This window comes from Rissa tridactyla, chromosome 5 (genome assembly GCF_028500815.1).
Source record: "Rissa tridactyla isolate bRisTri1 chromosome 5, bRisTri1.patW.cur.20221130, whole genome shotgun sequence".
NCBI lineage: Eukaryota > Metazoa > Chordata > Aves > Charadriiformes > Laridae > Rissa > Rissa tridactyla.
The window spans coordinates 8,743,038-8,758,703 of NC_071470.1; the positions used below are offsets into that span (position 1 = coordinate 8,743,038).

Sequence of the window (15,666 nt, forward strand, 5' to 3'; positions counted from 1 at the left end):
CTTGTGACATGACCATATTAAGCAGACAAAACAGGCCACAAAGTAAATTATAAATGGTAAATCCTGAAGCTGACCAATATTTCCAGGATAACTTTTATTTCATTAGTATTTTTGATGCTGGGAAATCTGACTCAAAAGTCAAAACTTTGCTGTGCTCTACATATCACAAAGTAAAAATGTTGTATATACAAACATTTCCAGACTGTTTAAAGAAACTAGAGAACTATTCCAAAATATTATTCCGTACATTCCTCTTATTAAGCTTTAGTTACATGAAGTTCAAAAGATCTTTGCCAGAAAACCATGCCAAGTCCAGAAGCTAAAAACAGAGATATAGAAGGACAAAAAGACAGTGTGCACAGCATCCCTCAAAGAGCATCTAGCAAAGTTCTCTCAGGCAGCTGTATTCATACCAACAAAAGAGAGCTTATCTCAAACACAAGCTCACTAGGAGAACATAACATCTTACTGTTTAACACAGGAAAAAGACATCCCTAGCTTTCAGACTTCAGAGCACGTGGAATGAAATGAAATTCAGTCATACACATGAACACAACCGACGTCCCACTAAGCCAGCAGGAGCACACATTCACTGAAAGCAGTCAAATTCTGGCCTCTACAACATACAGTTTGCTCAATACTTGTGAGAGTGCTCCTGTCCATACGTCCCCCTATGCACACAAATGTGCACGTGATGCATGTCCGGCTCTTTGCTCCAGCTTGTTCCACTGGAGCGGTTCCATTTCACATGAGTTTGTATGTCAGACGAAGTTCTGTGATAAATACAGCCAGTCTTCGACAAGTGAGAGACCCATGCTCCAAGTCAGACACAGCAGACACTATGTGAAGTTAGACCGGTGTCACTAGAGCAGCTTCTCTTATAAAGCATAAGAAAGGGAAAATATGCTTGCCCTTATTTTTCTTCCATCCCTCTCAGTTTCTGATCCTTCTCATACATTGTAGATCCAGTTTCTGGGTGAGCCTACAGTCATTAATTTGTTATGCACGGTCTTACAAAACAGCATTCCAGCCCTTCTGTTCTGGAGGTGCCTGAGCTACCTTTGACCGTTAACACTGGCAAGATTTTTGGGCAGTTCAGCCAGTACACAAAATTTTCAGACAAAAAGTTATCTGCAGGGTGTTTTTATGCTGCACAGGCAAGAGAGCATTACAGATAAGCTAGTCCTGAAGCAAGCTGGTGTGTGCCTTTAACTCAGGAGCCAAGTTTGCATGATCTTTTTCCACAGAGTTGCATTGCATGCTACAGTCTCTAAAACTAAGTAAATCATTTCAGCATGTACTGTTATTTACTCCAGTAAGGATAATGGAAAGAGAGGATTTCTCCTCTGGCTCAATAACAGCCAGCCAAAGAGTTCTCCTCCTCCTTTCACTGTCTTTTCCTCCACCCATATGGCAATTTTAGCATATGTTAACAGCTATACACCTATTAAAAACTGAAACTCTCTAGTACAACAAGCAAAAATATTTTATTTACCAGGTCATAAAATATATCTGCACAGACAAACTCAAAGACAGTATAGCCACAAATAGTACAGAAATGGCTTTTCTATATAATCTCTTCCTTCTTAGAAAAGTCATATTGTCCTCCAGGCTGCTGTATTACCCTTACCAAATGGGTGAGTTAAAAACGTGATAAGCATGGCATGGAGAGAAAACATCTGGCTTTTATCCCTACTTCTTTTTGCAACCACCCATAGGAAATATACTACGTGGATGCTAAATTTAACTAGTTGCAAACCAAAATACCATTTTCTCCGAGAAATACGGACGGGAAACAGAACACTGGGAACATGCATCTTCAGTGTCAGCTCCTCCCTTGGACCTCTGTTATTAACACACCCTCCGACCAGCCAAGCTACGAATGCCCTCACCGCCCTGAACCCTAAGGTCTCTTCTGTCTCCCGTAATTGCAATTCCATCAGATGTCAGGGTCCTTAAAGCCTCTTCTTGTAGCTGCCAGTGTTAGAGGATGTTAGCAGTTCCCAGGATATGTAAAATATCTTGCTTACTGTTAGAATTCCCACCAGACCAGTTGAATTTGTACATCCCTCCTATTATTTAAGGAAAAAACAGGAACTGGATGCCTGAGCTGTAGGGATGTACAAATGAACAAAAGAACGGCAGTCATCAGTCCCCAGCAATTGCCTGGGCCTCATCGCCATTGTGCCTCCTCCTCACTTATCCCCCAGCCTGGCAACCCGCTCCTTCTTCACTTGGCACCTTCCTCACTTTCCATTACCTCCTCAGACACCAGCCACTTCCCCCCGCTGCTGCCACCAACTCCGGTTTGCACCGGTGCTGCAACTCCAGCCAGACCAGCACAAAAATCCAAGGTAAAAAAGCCCAGTCCAGTTAATTAGCTCGGGTTTCACTCCACACCTCACTAATTGGTAATGAAATTACCTTATACTTGCTTTTTAAGTGCTCAAAAAAATGTTAGAGGATACTGGACATATACCTATCTAGACGATTAAACAATTTTTGCCATAGGTTATTTGCTAATTATTTTTCTGATTTTTCCCCCCTTTGCCCTATATTCAGCATTTTGTTTTAAAATAATTAGTGTAATATATTTGTAAAATTTAAAAGTTTGCCTATTGTAGTTAGTGCATGGTCTTTTGTATGCTGAGAGGAAGATCTAAGCTCCTTTTGAAAGATGATAACATTGTTAAAAATCTTTTCTGCTGACAGTTTACTTACAAACACTACCAACTAAGCTAAATGAATAACATGCTATCTTTATATTTCCAGTTAAATTCAATCAAAGCTTTCTAAAACCACAAAATACAAATTTCATATTTCACGTGTTATAAGGCAGACTTTGCTTCATATGCACCTATTAGCACTACAGCAAAGATCTTGAGATAATTAGTAAAGTTATGCTAAAAATATGATGAAAATATAACTGCACAAGATTCTGTGGTCAATGTCGCCATAAATTATTACTATTCGGTGACTCTGAAGTGCGCTACTAACCTATGTTTTCAATTTCTCTAGTTAATTATAGAACGTTCTGCTTACATTTGAAAGTGTTGATTCAGTCTAACTCAGCCTTACTGCTTCAATAACTTACTTCAAAATAATTTTTTGAAAGCAAAGACCATCATATTTCAATATAGTCCCTTAAACATAAGCCTAACATACTTCTAAAAGAAAATACATACTTAGGCATGTTATATCCACCTAGCCAAAATGTTTTATAGCATTTATTTTGTGTGATATTATTAACCTTTCTTATATGGTTAAAATATTACAAATACTGTGAACTTGACTGAGAACAGAAAGGTAAATTGCTGAGGCAACAGAATCCCAGACTACTTCAAACTGCAAAATGCCAAACCACCCAATTAGAAAATGCTTATTTTTTTTCCCCCCAAAGTACCTTAGATCCTTGTATTTTGTCCCATGTGCATCACTAGAAAAGTACTTAATTTTGCAAGACAGGGATAGACAGCCGATAATTAAGAAGCATTCAGACTCCCCTCCAAAAACTGAATACTTCCCTTGCCTTCTTCAATGCCAGATGCTAATACTCAGATAACATGACCTGGAGGTCTACAGGACCAAATCATGCCAGCAACATATTTGCAAATGCATAAAACATAAGATACACTTGAAAACGACAACCACCAGCACACACACTCTCTGTACTGATACTATTTTGCACACTCAGCTTTAGTTTGCTGGAAGGCCAGGTCTGTACTGCAGCTGATAAACGCCACCTACTGGAATAAATCCAGATAAAACATTATTTCTTGCAAAGGAAAAAGCAATAGCTGTTTAAATCATCCACAAGATCTTTTGAGAGATATTGCTGTGATAAGCCCTCAGCAGAAATAGGCTTGCTGCTGTAGCTTACTGTGACAGTGCCCAGAGAGTGGTGGTAAATGGAGTTAAATCCAGTTGGTGTCCGGTCACAAGTGGTGTCCCCCAGGGCTCGGTGCTGGGGCCGGTTCTCTTTAATATCTTTATCAATGATCTGGATGAAGGGATCGAATGCACCCTCAGTAAGTTCGCAGATGACACTAAGCTGGGCGGGCGTGTTGATCTGCTTGAGGGTAGGTTGGCTCTGCAGAGGGATCTGGACAGGCTGGATCGATGGGCTGAGACCAATGGTATCAGGTTCAACAAGGCCAGGTGCCAGGTCCTGCACTTGGGTCACAACAACCCCATGCAGCGCTACAGGATTGGGGCAGAGTGGCTCGAAAGCAGCCCGGCAGAAAAGGACCTGGGGGTGTTGGTGGACAGCCGGCTGAATACGAGCCAGCAGTGTGTCCAGGCGGCCAAGAAGGCCAACAGCATCCTAGCCTGTATCAGGAATAGTGTGGTGAGCCGGACTAGGGAAGTGATCATCCCCCTGTACTCGGCACTGGTGAGGCCCCACCTCGAGTACTGCGTTCAGTTTTGGGCCCCTCGCTACAAGAGGGACATTGAGGTGTTGGAGCGTGTCCAGAGAAGGGCTACAAAGCTGGTGAGGGGTCTGGAGGACAAACCTTATGAAGAACGACTGAGGGAGCTGGGGTTGTTTAGCCTGGAGAAGAGGAGGCTGAGGGGAGACCTTATCACCCTCTACAACTACCTGAAAGGAGGTTGTAGAGAGATGGGGGCTGACCTCTTCTCCCTGGTGACAAGTGATAGGACGAGAGGAAACAGGTTCAAGTTATGTCAGGGGAGGTTTAGATTGGATATTAGGAAACATTTTTTCACTGAAAGGGTTATTAAACATTGGAATAGGCTGCCCAGGGAGGTGGTGGATTCACCATCCCTGGAGGTGTTTAAAAAAAGGGTAGATGGGGCACTTAGGGACATGGTTTAGAAGTGGCTTTTGTCAGGGTAGGTTAAAGGTTGGACTTGATGATCTTAAAGGTCCCTTCCAACCTCAGCAATTCTATGATTCTATGACAGAAGCCTTGCACTAGCTACAGGGGTTTATTCAGCCAGTGTGGTTCTTGAACTCCTCAGCCATCAGGGAAAACACAAATAAACACTCAGAGAAGAACTGGGGCTCACAAATTTCAGAAGGATATGCTAGAAATCATAGTGTACATTGCCAATCTTCAACACTTCTCTTTGAAAAGAGAAGTGGAAAGAAAAAGAATATATCTGAAAAATTAATTAACTGGGAGTGACTTTAAGGTAGCATCATACCTGCAAATCACGACGTGAGTGAAATGGATCATGGAGATTCAGATACCCTCAGTTATTTGCAAAAAGTATACACACTCGTACTTAATCTAGGAACAAAAGGACAATAGGAGTTGATACTTTGCTCATACCTCTGTGCCTCTCTCACCTAATAATCCAACAAAAGCTCCTTACAGATCTTTCTTAGGGTGTCATTCACAGTGCTCCAGAGTCTCCTCACTACTTGTCTTTTATAGATACAAAAATCTTCACAAAACAGCCCGTGAAAACAAACACTACTCAAGGCAAAAAAATGCCTGTGGAAGACACCCTTAAGCTCCTTACATGCCCCTCCTCTTCCAAATACAGAACTAAATTACTACATTTAATCTACATTTAACTATGTGTACTATCCTCAAAAACTGTGAAGGCAAACAAATATTATGAGGCTTGGGAGAAGACGTTTAGAGTAACAGGACATTCACGTGGTGGGGCAGAGAAAGGGAGAGAGTCCACAGTTCCTCTTCCTGCTCTAACAACTATTTATGTGGTCTCCACTAAGATGTCACTAGATGAAAGAAAAAGTCTTCCTAAACCCAAGGTGACTATCGTCAGCATTAAACTCTGCCACACCACAAACCTTACAATTCCCTTTTGCACACAAAGGTAGTTTTGACTGAAAAAGTAAAGACTACCCTTACTCAGTCCTTAGCATGGTGGTTGGCATGTTTTTGCTTGTTGAGAGATGGGGGTCTGAGCCTTTTCAGGAAATTAGTATCTCAGGTGGTAGATTCATTAGCAACCAGTACAGCCCACTGCGAGCAGGTCTCTGTAGGGCAACTGAGCTGGTAGTGAGTACCTGACATCCACACTCACACATTAGAGCTAGTCTGAAATAAAACTCTCAAAATGTGGTTCCCTGTTAGTGGCTGGAGCACACTGCAGTCCCACTGGATCATATCTTCTATTTTAGATTCATCTGAAGGAAATCCAGTTCACATGCTACACGACTATTCCACAGTGCAAATCACAGGGCAGTAAATGGTGATGACTAAAAGACACTCATCCTTTTTTGTTGACATTAGAAACCACTAAGTGGAACATCTTAATTGTAAAAATGTAAACAAACAAACAAACACAATGCTGTTAAAAGTGGTAGGAAAAAAAAACCCCAAAACCCAAAAAATAGCTTACCTGAGTCTGGAGTCTTTAAAGGTGTCCAAGTATGAAGGATAGTTCCAAGTAACATTACTCCCCTTACACCGCAGTTCTACGCTTTGTCCTGCAGACAGGCTTAAAGTGGCAGCTAGTTTCTGGAAACGACCTTTATCCATCACCTGTGTCAGTATGGACTGGGACTTCAAAGAGGGGTCAGCAGATTCTCTCTCCTTCATTTTGGGTGTTTTGGGTTTTGCTTTTTTGTTAACAGGCCTAATTTTGTTTTCCCCAGGTTCTTTTGGATGCTTAGTCTTTGTAGGCTGTCCAATAACTAGTAAAATAAAGAAAAGAAGGCAATGTTACTGATTAGAAAAAGGTTATATAGTCTTTTTACAAAAAAAAAATCTTTCTTATTATCACTGAGAATTACTGAAGTTTTGTTCATCCTACAAAGGATTCATAAAAATGAGTAAGAGTTAATTTTCCTGCATTTCTGAAGTCTCTGGCATGACCCATTTTCCTGGGGATAAAAGAAAAAAAACAACATGTGGAAAATCTATACTTACAGTTCACATAAATGGGCAAATATGTAAGGTATGAGAACTGTACAAACGGGAAGGGAAAGAAATACAGCATTTCTGTCCTCAGTTACTTTTGTCATTCCTACCTCATGTTATTGCCATTTATTATGCGATGCTACACAAGTTCACCCTCTTCGTAAGGCTGTCACACGCCCACCGACTCCGCATAACCTTTTCAAACACCGTGTTACCATGAGAGACACATGAAGAAAAACTGCCAAGTGTGGAACTTGATGATTTATAAAATACTGACAGTGATGCACTTTTCTTCTTTTAGAGTAAGTACTGTGAAAATGCAAATGCCGCTAAAGTCACTTGAAGGTAGTATTTAATTAATCACTTCTCAGTAACAGCCATTTATTTTGACAGTCCAGATGAAAACATAACCTTATTTAGAGGCAAACGGTAAGAGATTTCATTACCCGCTAGAGACAACAGGGATGCCCAGCTGCCTTTAAAAAAAAGCAAAGGAAATGGAAAGGAAAAGCGAGGTGTCTCAAATAAAAAAAAAAAAATTAAGAAAATCCATATTCCCACTTAAACTGACAGCAGGAAGCACAGACCTTTTGTGAGATGAGCCTAAAACCACTGTCCCAGACACAAAAACCTCCACTAACTGTGCCTGACAGCTAATTCACATTGAACATGGCTTTTCCTTTTCCTCAGGTATTTTATTGTAGAAATCAATCAAAGAGCTCCCTCTGACATTAAAAGTAGTCCTGTAGTCCTGCTATATACTGAGTTGGCATGAATTAAAACTGGTACTGGCTGCAGTATGAATAGCAGCACTTCCAGGCTCCCGTGATGTTCCTCATACCCCGGCTGGACACCTTGCATTGCTTCAGCCTTCCACTTCTAAGTCCAGGCTGAAGTACACCATGTCTCTTAAATGGCACAGAGCCTTTTGAGCATAAATTTAAAAAAAAAAACCAAATTCAATCTGAACATAAGAAAGCACTTTTTACTGTGAGGGTGGTCAAGCACTGGCACAGGTTGCCCAGAAAGGTTGTGGAGTATTCATCCATGGAGATATTCAAAACCTGACTGGACGTGGTCCTAGGCAACCTGCTCGGGCATGGGGTTGGACTGGATGATCCCAAGAGGTCTCTTCCAACCTCAGCCATTCTGTGACTCAGTCATCTCAGCAAGCAGAGTAAGTCTGCCTGTGTACAAACATTTGCCTTTTGGTCTCACACCAACTGGAAAATAAACTGGAAGACAGCAACGCTGTAGTCGTCTTAGTTTGACCACTGCATTTTGAACTCTTTTGGAGTCTTATGTAGTAAGAGAAATTTTTCTGAGGCACACGTCCAGTTACTAAGGTACATCCCTTCCCTGCCACACAGACAAACATTTTTCCCAGTTTTAAGTTATGAGCATTCAAGAAGTTGATTGCAAAGATGCCTCACTACCTTAAAATAAGCCACAAACTGAAGGGATCAAATGGAAACGCCTTCCAAAAATCACAACATTTTAAGATAAAGAGTAAGATTTAAGATATTTTAAGATAAATAATTTCTGGAAGGGACAGTGAAACAAATATCTATGCTTCTTCCAATTTTTCTTTGTCTCTGTGATGCCACTGGCCATGCAAAATTGACAAACTCGAGGGAATGATGATAACAACGGAGAATTTCAGAGAAGTGGTTGCTGCCTCCCATGGAAGACCATGAAGTAGGATTTTTCTAGTTACCCAGAGCACATGACCCTAGAGAGTGACACAGTGCATATATTACAGGGACAAACAGCTGGTGTGGGAGCACTTTTTCCCTGCGTTACATTAGGAAGGTTACAGTGGGTCAGGCCAAACATCCACCTAGCCAATGTCTTCCCACTGACACCACCCAGTGTCAGATGTCAACCAAGGAACAGGGCAACCATCTCTGCTCCTTTGATACTAACATCCTAGTTTCCAAGAACTTTTAGCTCAAGGGATCTGTGAAACACAGCTGCCATCGTTTCATTCTTCTTGGTAGATCTTTCATTCATTAATTTGCCTGGTCAATTTTCAAAACTACACAAATTATACATAAATATTAGTCATCTCCTAGTTTTTGTTTTAAGTGAATAAATGGCTGTGCCTCCCTCAAAAATCTTAAAATCCTGGCATGCTTCCATTTTCCTGTAAAGGATTAGTTATGTGACAGTTTATGCATCCAAGTTAAGACTTCAGCGATTTCAGATTCAAATGTCTTTTAAGTCTCAGTTGTATACCATCAAATCATGGCACTTAAACACTGTTCGTGTTGTTGATTTTCTCAAAAGAAATTATTTTGGCATATTAATGAGACATGTCCTCTAATGATTCTCCCCATAGAGAAAGAGTCCTTCTCGGAGCCTGCTATTACAGCGCTCATTAGGATACTGCACTCAAAGTTTCTGATATGTTTATCATGTCATCATTTTCAATTAAAACCACCCTAAGCATCTCCATAGTAAACACGGGTGCACATAAATAACTAAGTTTTTAATTTAAGTTTTACTTTCTTATTCCCCATTCCTATCAGCCTTACCAACTTTGTGGTCATCCTTCCCTGCCCTGCTCTAGCACATCAGAAGAAGAAAAGGAGTTATCAATAGTTTTATCCCTTTTGCAAGCTGTTTCTCAAACTCTTTTTGTCTGCCTTATTCTGGTTTTTATATTTAACCCACATGTGAGTTAATGAGCCTCCTCATCTTACTTAATTCCCCCTTCTGTAATCAAACACATCAGTCATTTCTTTGGCTTTTATTATTCCTGCAAGAATATTAAAACTACAGTCTGGCTGTTCTAAAGCCACATCTGAATCCAATTACCTGAGTACTGCTCGGGATCAAGTCAAGAACTGCTGCTTTTCTCAGAGGTTCTCCAAGTAGCCGCTCTAAGAAGTCATCATTTGTGGCATCTAGCAATTGCATTCAGTGTCACACCCCGATGTGTGTGACCCAACCTACACAAGAGTAAGTAATTTTTCCTTTTGCTTTTCTATCCAGTCCTTGCTGCGCCTCTGATTTTCCTTAACAGAGTGGTTGTTTCCTCCATCACCTTGGGTGGTCACCAACCAGGTTGTTTGTTCTCCACGGGGCTGGTATTTCAGTCCAGCTGACTTATTACTGACAAAATCCACCAGGAATCAGATTTAATATTAAAGCTTCCTTCAACACATATTGCCACTTCTCCCTTGGGTTGAGCTATTCCATCTTTCCTGTGTAATTTGTGCCCTAGTGATAGAAGGCCCTGCTGGCACGACAGATAAGCATTCCCATTTCAAACCAGCCATTCCAGTACCCTGTTGTACCTTCCAGATTTGTCTGTATGTCATGGCTTCAGCTAGGATGGAGATGACTTTCTCGCTAGCAGTCGGTATAGTGCTATGTTTTGGCTTTGGGATGGGAACACTGTTGGTAGCGCACTAATGGTTTTGGTTGTTGCTGAGCAGTCAAGGCCCTTTCTGCTCCTCACACCGCCCAACCAGCAAGTGGGATGGGGGGGGCACAAGAAGCTAGGAGGAAACACAGCTGGAACAGCTGACCCCAACTCACCAAAGGGATATTCCATGCCACATGGCATCATGCTCAATGTAGAAAGATGGGGGAAAGAAGAGAAGGGAGGACATTTAGAGTGATGGCGTTTGTCTTCCCAAGTAACCATTACTGCTTTCCTGAAGACAGCCAAACACCTGCCTGCCAATGGAAAGTAGTGAATGAATTCCTTGTTTTGCTTTGCTTGCATGTCTTTTTGTTTACTTATTAAACAGTCTTTATCTCAAACCATGAGTTCTCTCACTCTTACTCTTCTGATTCTCTCCCACATCCCGCCATGGGGGGAGTGAGCTAGCGGCCATACGGTCATAGTTACCAGCTGGGGTTAAACTACAACACTGTAGAAACCCACAAGCTTTGGTCCAGACAGACTTTTCTCCCCGCCCCCACAACCCTATTGAAATAGGGCTATTTGTTCAAACTACTCTTTGCCATTTCCACTACATTCTGCAAACCTCAATCCTGACACTTGTTCGAAGGCACGCAGATCTTACAACCTCACCCCAAGGAAATGCACCATCCCAAACTGCATGCTCGTCCACATGTGACACTCTGCCTTTAAGAAACTCTCAAAGGCTCCCCTATGAAAGCTTTTCAATTTTAGTGCCAGAAGTCTGGTTTTGATTTTCTCTAGATGAAGTTTTTCCTCTCTGCACAAGTTCCCTCTGTTCCACGTTTCTGTAGCTCCCAGCGAGTTTGAACACTTCCCTCCTATACCACACTCACACAGTGAGACTCTTGTCTGTCTGACCTTGTTTTTCCCTGCAGGTGACAGGAGGGGCATTTTGGGAAAACACCATCAGAGGAGCTTCTACCTACCTACACAGAAAACCAAGTTTTGCCTCTCTGCTACACCTCACCGAGAAGTGAGTTTCCAAGCAAGCTGTGACCACACTCCTCCCCAACACTCCCTATCAGTCTGTCCAGGTATCTACTGACACCACCACGTCTGCACCTCACGATCCTGCCTTCTCTCATCGCTGAATCAAGCACCTGTATGCCCAATAACTAAATTAACTGGTGCAATAGTCTATCACCAAAGATAAAGAGGACACACAATCAAATCCCTCCAAGAACACAGAACCCACCACACAGATTCCCCCATTACCCAAACTGCAAGGGAAGTGAACAAACTCAAGGAGCCCATTTATGCAAGTACATGAATATGCCACGTTTGGGATGCTTTACCATCTCACCAGATTTATTTGCAGAACCCTCATTGTTTTAATCCAGCAATAACACTTCTTATTAAAAAAGTAATAATTAAGACAGTAGAAAGATATCAACTGAGAAAACTCCTTTCTACCTCTGATCAGCTCCTTATGTCAGTTCTAAGACGCACTGTACCCATTTCCTCTGCAATACTATATGCAGGGTCCCTACTAACCGATAATGCCAAAGTACGAGACTAGGCATCGATATGTCACATAAATACACCACACAGTCACTTTTGCTCCTGGTTCACAGTACTTGTCTCATCCTATCCTTTAATGTTCGTCTACCCCTTGTTCTCGCCGATGTTACACACACAACAACCCGCAAATGAGTGTTAGTCACACAATGCTAAAAAGCATAGTTTTTACTTGAGACATCACCTATATCCACATACACATCCTGGCAGCATTAGAGACCTTTCAATTCTTGTTAATACTAATGATGAATTCTTCCTTGAAAAAAAATAATAAATCAAGTGTGAGGTTATCATAAAGAATAATTCTTAACCACTGGGATTAAGATGAGAGGGAAGAGTCTTTGTGATCACAACTAACGTAACAAAACAGGTTGGACACATCTCTATTTGTGGTACTTCAAGTGAAAAGTTAATCATACAAACACACACTCATATGGACAACACAAGCTGACACATCAGCACGCGTATGGGCAATCTGGAGGGACATATTTCACTGTTTATAAGCTAAAATAAGCTAAATTAGGAAGGCTGTTTTGAAATCACAATGTCTACATTACCATTTGTACCTATAGCTTTCGAGACGGAGCTGTTACAAATATGCCAGGTTACTTTTTCCCGTAGCTAAACTTCTGGATGATGCAGTGCGAAGCACCCAGACAAACCTCAGTATAAACCAGAAAAACTAAGAAAAGCATAGGCCTGAGAAATCTTTTGCCCAAGTTACAACTATTTCTCATTCTGTGTCTTTACCATCTGTTTCTCAAATAGAAAACTCTTTTCTTGATGTGGCAGTGCACACCCACAGACTGGATCTTTCAGCAGAAATCCTCTCCCACACCACACTGGTCCAGAGCGCAATTCCTTTGCACGTAGCCATAAAGTCGGGCTGGAAAGGACTTCTGAAGTGCCTTCCCACCCCGTTCAGCTGCTCAGAGCTTCGTCCGGTCTATCTCTGACTATTCCAAAGGCTGGAGACTCTACAGCCTCCCTCGACAACTTCTCTCAGTGCTTAACAGCTCTCAGGGTGAAGGATTTTTTACGTTCTTGCAAGAATTTTTTCCTTATGACCTCCTGGGTGGTGTGTGGTAACGGCCTCTGTGCCCTTCACCATGCCCCTCGGAGCTCGTGCCCTTCTCTCCACAAACCCTTCAGGGGCTACACAGGCCTTGCTCCCCAAGCTCTGCTGTGGTGAAAAACAAAAGGAATTTTGTTTCTTCTGAAGTTTTAGTAAGTTTATTCACCTTTTCCAAGAGGGAAACAGCCTCTCTATCACCTAGTTGAGGTCTATGTAAGTGAAGGATTGGTTATGAATGTCCCTCCCCAGCCAAAAACTCGCCTCTTCCCCCACCAAGACTCCATCACAACCTGAAACCAAGTTACAAGTAAAGTTCGGTCCTCTCCACAAACCAACAACCGCGGTTTTTTGAAGAAAAACACCCAAAAACTCGAGCACCACGTCCAGCGCTGACCCTCCTCCGGCCGGGAGGGATTTAAGCGTCGCCCCTGAGGACAGAGGCAGGCGAGGGGCACTTGGTGCCGCCGCAAACGCCTTTCTCAAAAAACCCACGATTTCGGTCTCCGGTGGAAAAGCCTCGGCGCCTCGCTGGCCGCAGACCGACGGAGGAACCCGCCTTCCCTCCGCCTCTGCCCGGCGGGACGGCAGCCCGGCCGCCCCCCCCCGAGATGGCTCCCGGGGGCTGTCGTGGCGGGGCGGGGGGCGGCTTCGCGGGGCAGGGGCGGCCGCGCTGAGGGCGGGGGGAGGCGGCCCGGCGGTCAGGAAAACGGGGGAACCCGGCGGGGGCGGCGGCTCACCGTGCGGCAGCGTTTCCTGCAGCAGCAGCAGGCTGAGGAGCACCCAGAGCCGCATGGCGGGAGCGGCCGGGGCGGCGGGCTGCGGCGGGGCGGCTCGGCGGGCGGCGGTGTGGGGAGGAGCCGGCCGGCGGCGGGGCTCCCTGCCTGGGTCTCCCCGGCGGGGGGAGGCTGTGCCGCCTCAGGAGCCGCCGCCACACGCCCTTCTTCCCTGAGGGAGGAGGAACCGGCCGAGACGCCCCACAGGCGGGCCAGGCCCAGCGGGTGTCCGCGCGGGTCGCCCCTCAGGGACGGGCTCAGTGTGCAGGGCGGGAACAGAGCTGCATCCCCAATGACCTCCACCTCAGGGACACCTGTGGAGGTTTATCACTTGAATGAGCTCCTCAGTGACAGCCGCCCCTTGCCAGAAGTGGCTTTGTGCACGTGTGAATTCTTGGTTGCCCTTTGGGCCTGTAGCTGGATCCACAGAGGGGAGCGGGTCACCCTACTGATAGAGTAGTTGGTGATACAGTAGCCTCAAACAGCACAAAAAGATGCATACGCAGCTGGGGTGGAAGGCCCTCAGGCCTTACTGATACCAAGCTAAAAAGAACATATGGTTCCCTCCTGGTTCCCTCCTTACTGGAATAATGTATCTAAGTTTGAAGTGCTTTGTAAGCGGATGGGTTAAACAGCTGCTAGGTTTAGTTGGACAAAAGGAAGCCTTGAGACGTTGCATCCTTGAGTAGAGTAGATAGGGAGAGATGCTAGAATAAGCTAGTTTTGTGAAAACAAGAGTTGCAAACCAAGCCAAAAGACAAACTGAGTATGCACGAAGACTGAGTTCAATCAGCGGACACAGTGAGGAAGACTATTGATGACCACCAGAGGACCCTGGAAGACCACCAATGGACATGGATCGCCATGTGTCAAGGACATTTATATGTATTAATGAGTTCTAGGTGATAGTATGAATATGTTAATAATTTCTCGGAAATGTAATGAATATGTACATTCTGATCACTTATAACCTTTGTAGTAGAGCAGCTCAGAGCACACACTAGGCAAAGTGATTCCCTGGACACCCAGCGCTGCAATAAAGAATGCCTGCTTTCTAACACTCCAAAATTGAGTCCTTAATCACCGGCTTACAGTAACACTATGGGTGGATGTGCAGGTTATATACCACAGGTGACACATCACAGCTGACCCTATGGATGGACGTACAGGTTGTATACCACAGGTGACATATCACAGGTGACCCTATGGATAGATGTACAGGTTATATACCACAGGTTGCTTTACGGGTGGACATCAAGCACAGATCTGTGTTGGCCTAAAACAGCAAAAGTACATTTTTAAGTCAAACGATGGCACCCATTACAGCCTGCCACAGCAAAGAGTTTCACAAAAGCCTGCTCAGAAATAGAGGAGGGATCTATGTGTTGCTGTTTATAGTCATCAGAAGAATTAATGTGAACCTACAAATAATGACCCCAATTCTCCACAAGTAAACTGACAGCTTAAACCATCCCATCTTTTCAGATCAGTGCTTTAAATGTGATACTTGCAGAATGACTCTTGTCCTTATTTAAATCAGTGGCCATATTCCCATTGCTTCATAAAACCAAGATTTTCAAGATCAGTGTTAGTAATCTGTATATATGATAAGGTGACTATTAATCACTTGAAAACTTTTTAAGGAATTATATAACAGAGTTGCAGTACACCTCAGGAAAAACACCAAAGTCATAGCTACTCTTAAGTCTGCGAAGTGTCAAGGCTATTGTTGTCCATTGCCTCATGCTTTTAGTCTCTTCATATACCCACAGTAGTATTCAAAGCTGAGGAAGTTATTTTCTTTTTTTTTTTTTTTTTTTTTTCCAAAAAGGGGACAACAGTGAGTTTATCCATCCAACTCTGAGGTTGGATGCTGCCAGGACAAGGCTTGGTGCTTCAGAAAGTTGAGCACCATGAACGCTGAGGGCTACTCACTCCGGAAACCGAACCTAACATCATTTCTGGTTTGGCACTGTAAGACAAAATGCCGAAATCAAAGGG

General features: G+C 43.4%; 1 protein-coding gene across 1 annotated transcript in view; it reads right to left on the bottom strand.

Moving 5' to 3' along the window:
* Positions 1-15,028, bottom strand: part of PDGFRL (platelet derived growth factor receptor like) — a 25,397-nt gene extending 10,369 nt beyond the window's left edge. Inside the window, exons 1-2 of the mRNA XM_054203665.1 lie at positions 13,630-15,028; positions 6,340-6,634 (exon numbers count right to left, since the gene is read on the bottom strand). Coding sequence (XP_054059640.1) covers positions 6,340-6,634; positions 13,630-13,684 — 350 coding nt within the window. The 5' untranslated portion in view covers positions 13,685-15,028. The remainder of the gene's footprint in view (positions 1-6,339; positions 6,635-13,629) is intronic.
* Positions 15,029-15,666: the final 638 nt, after the last annotated feature.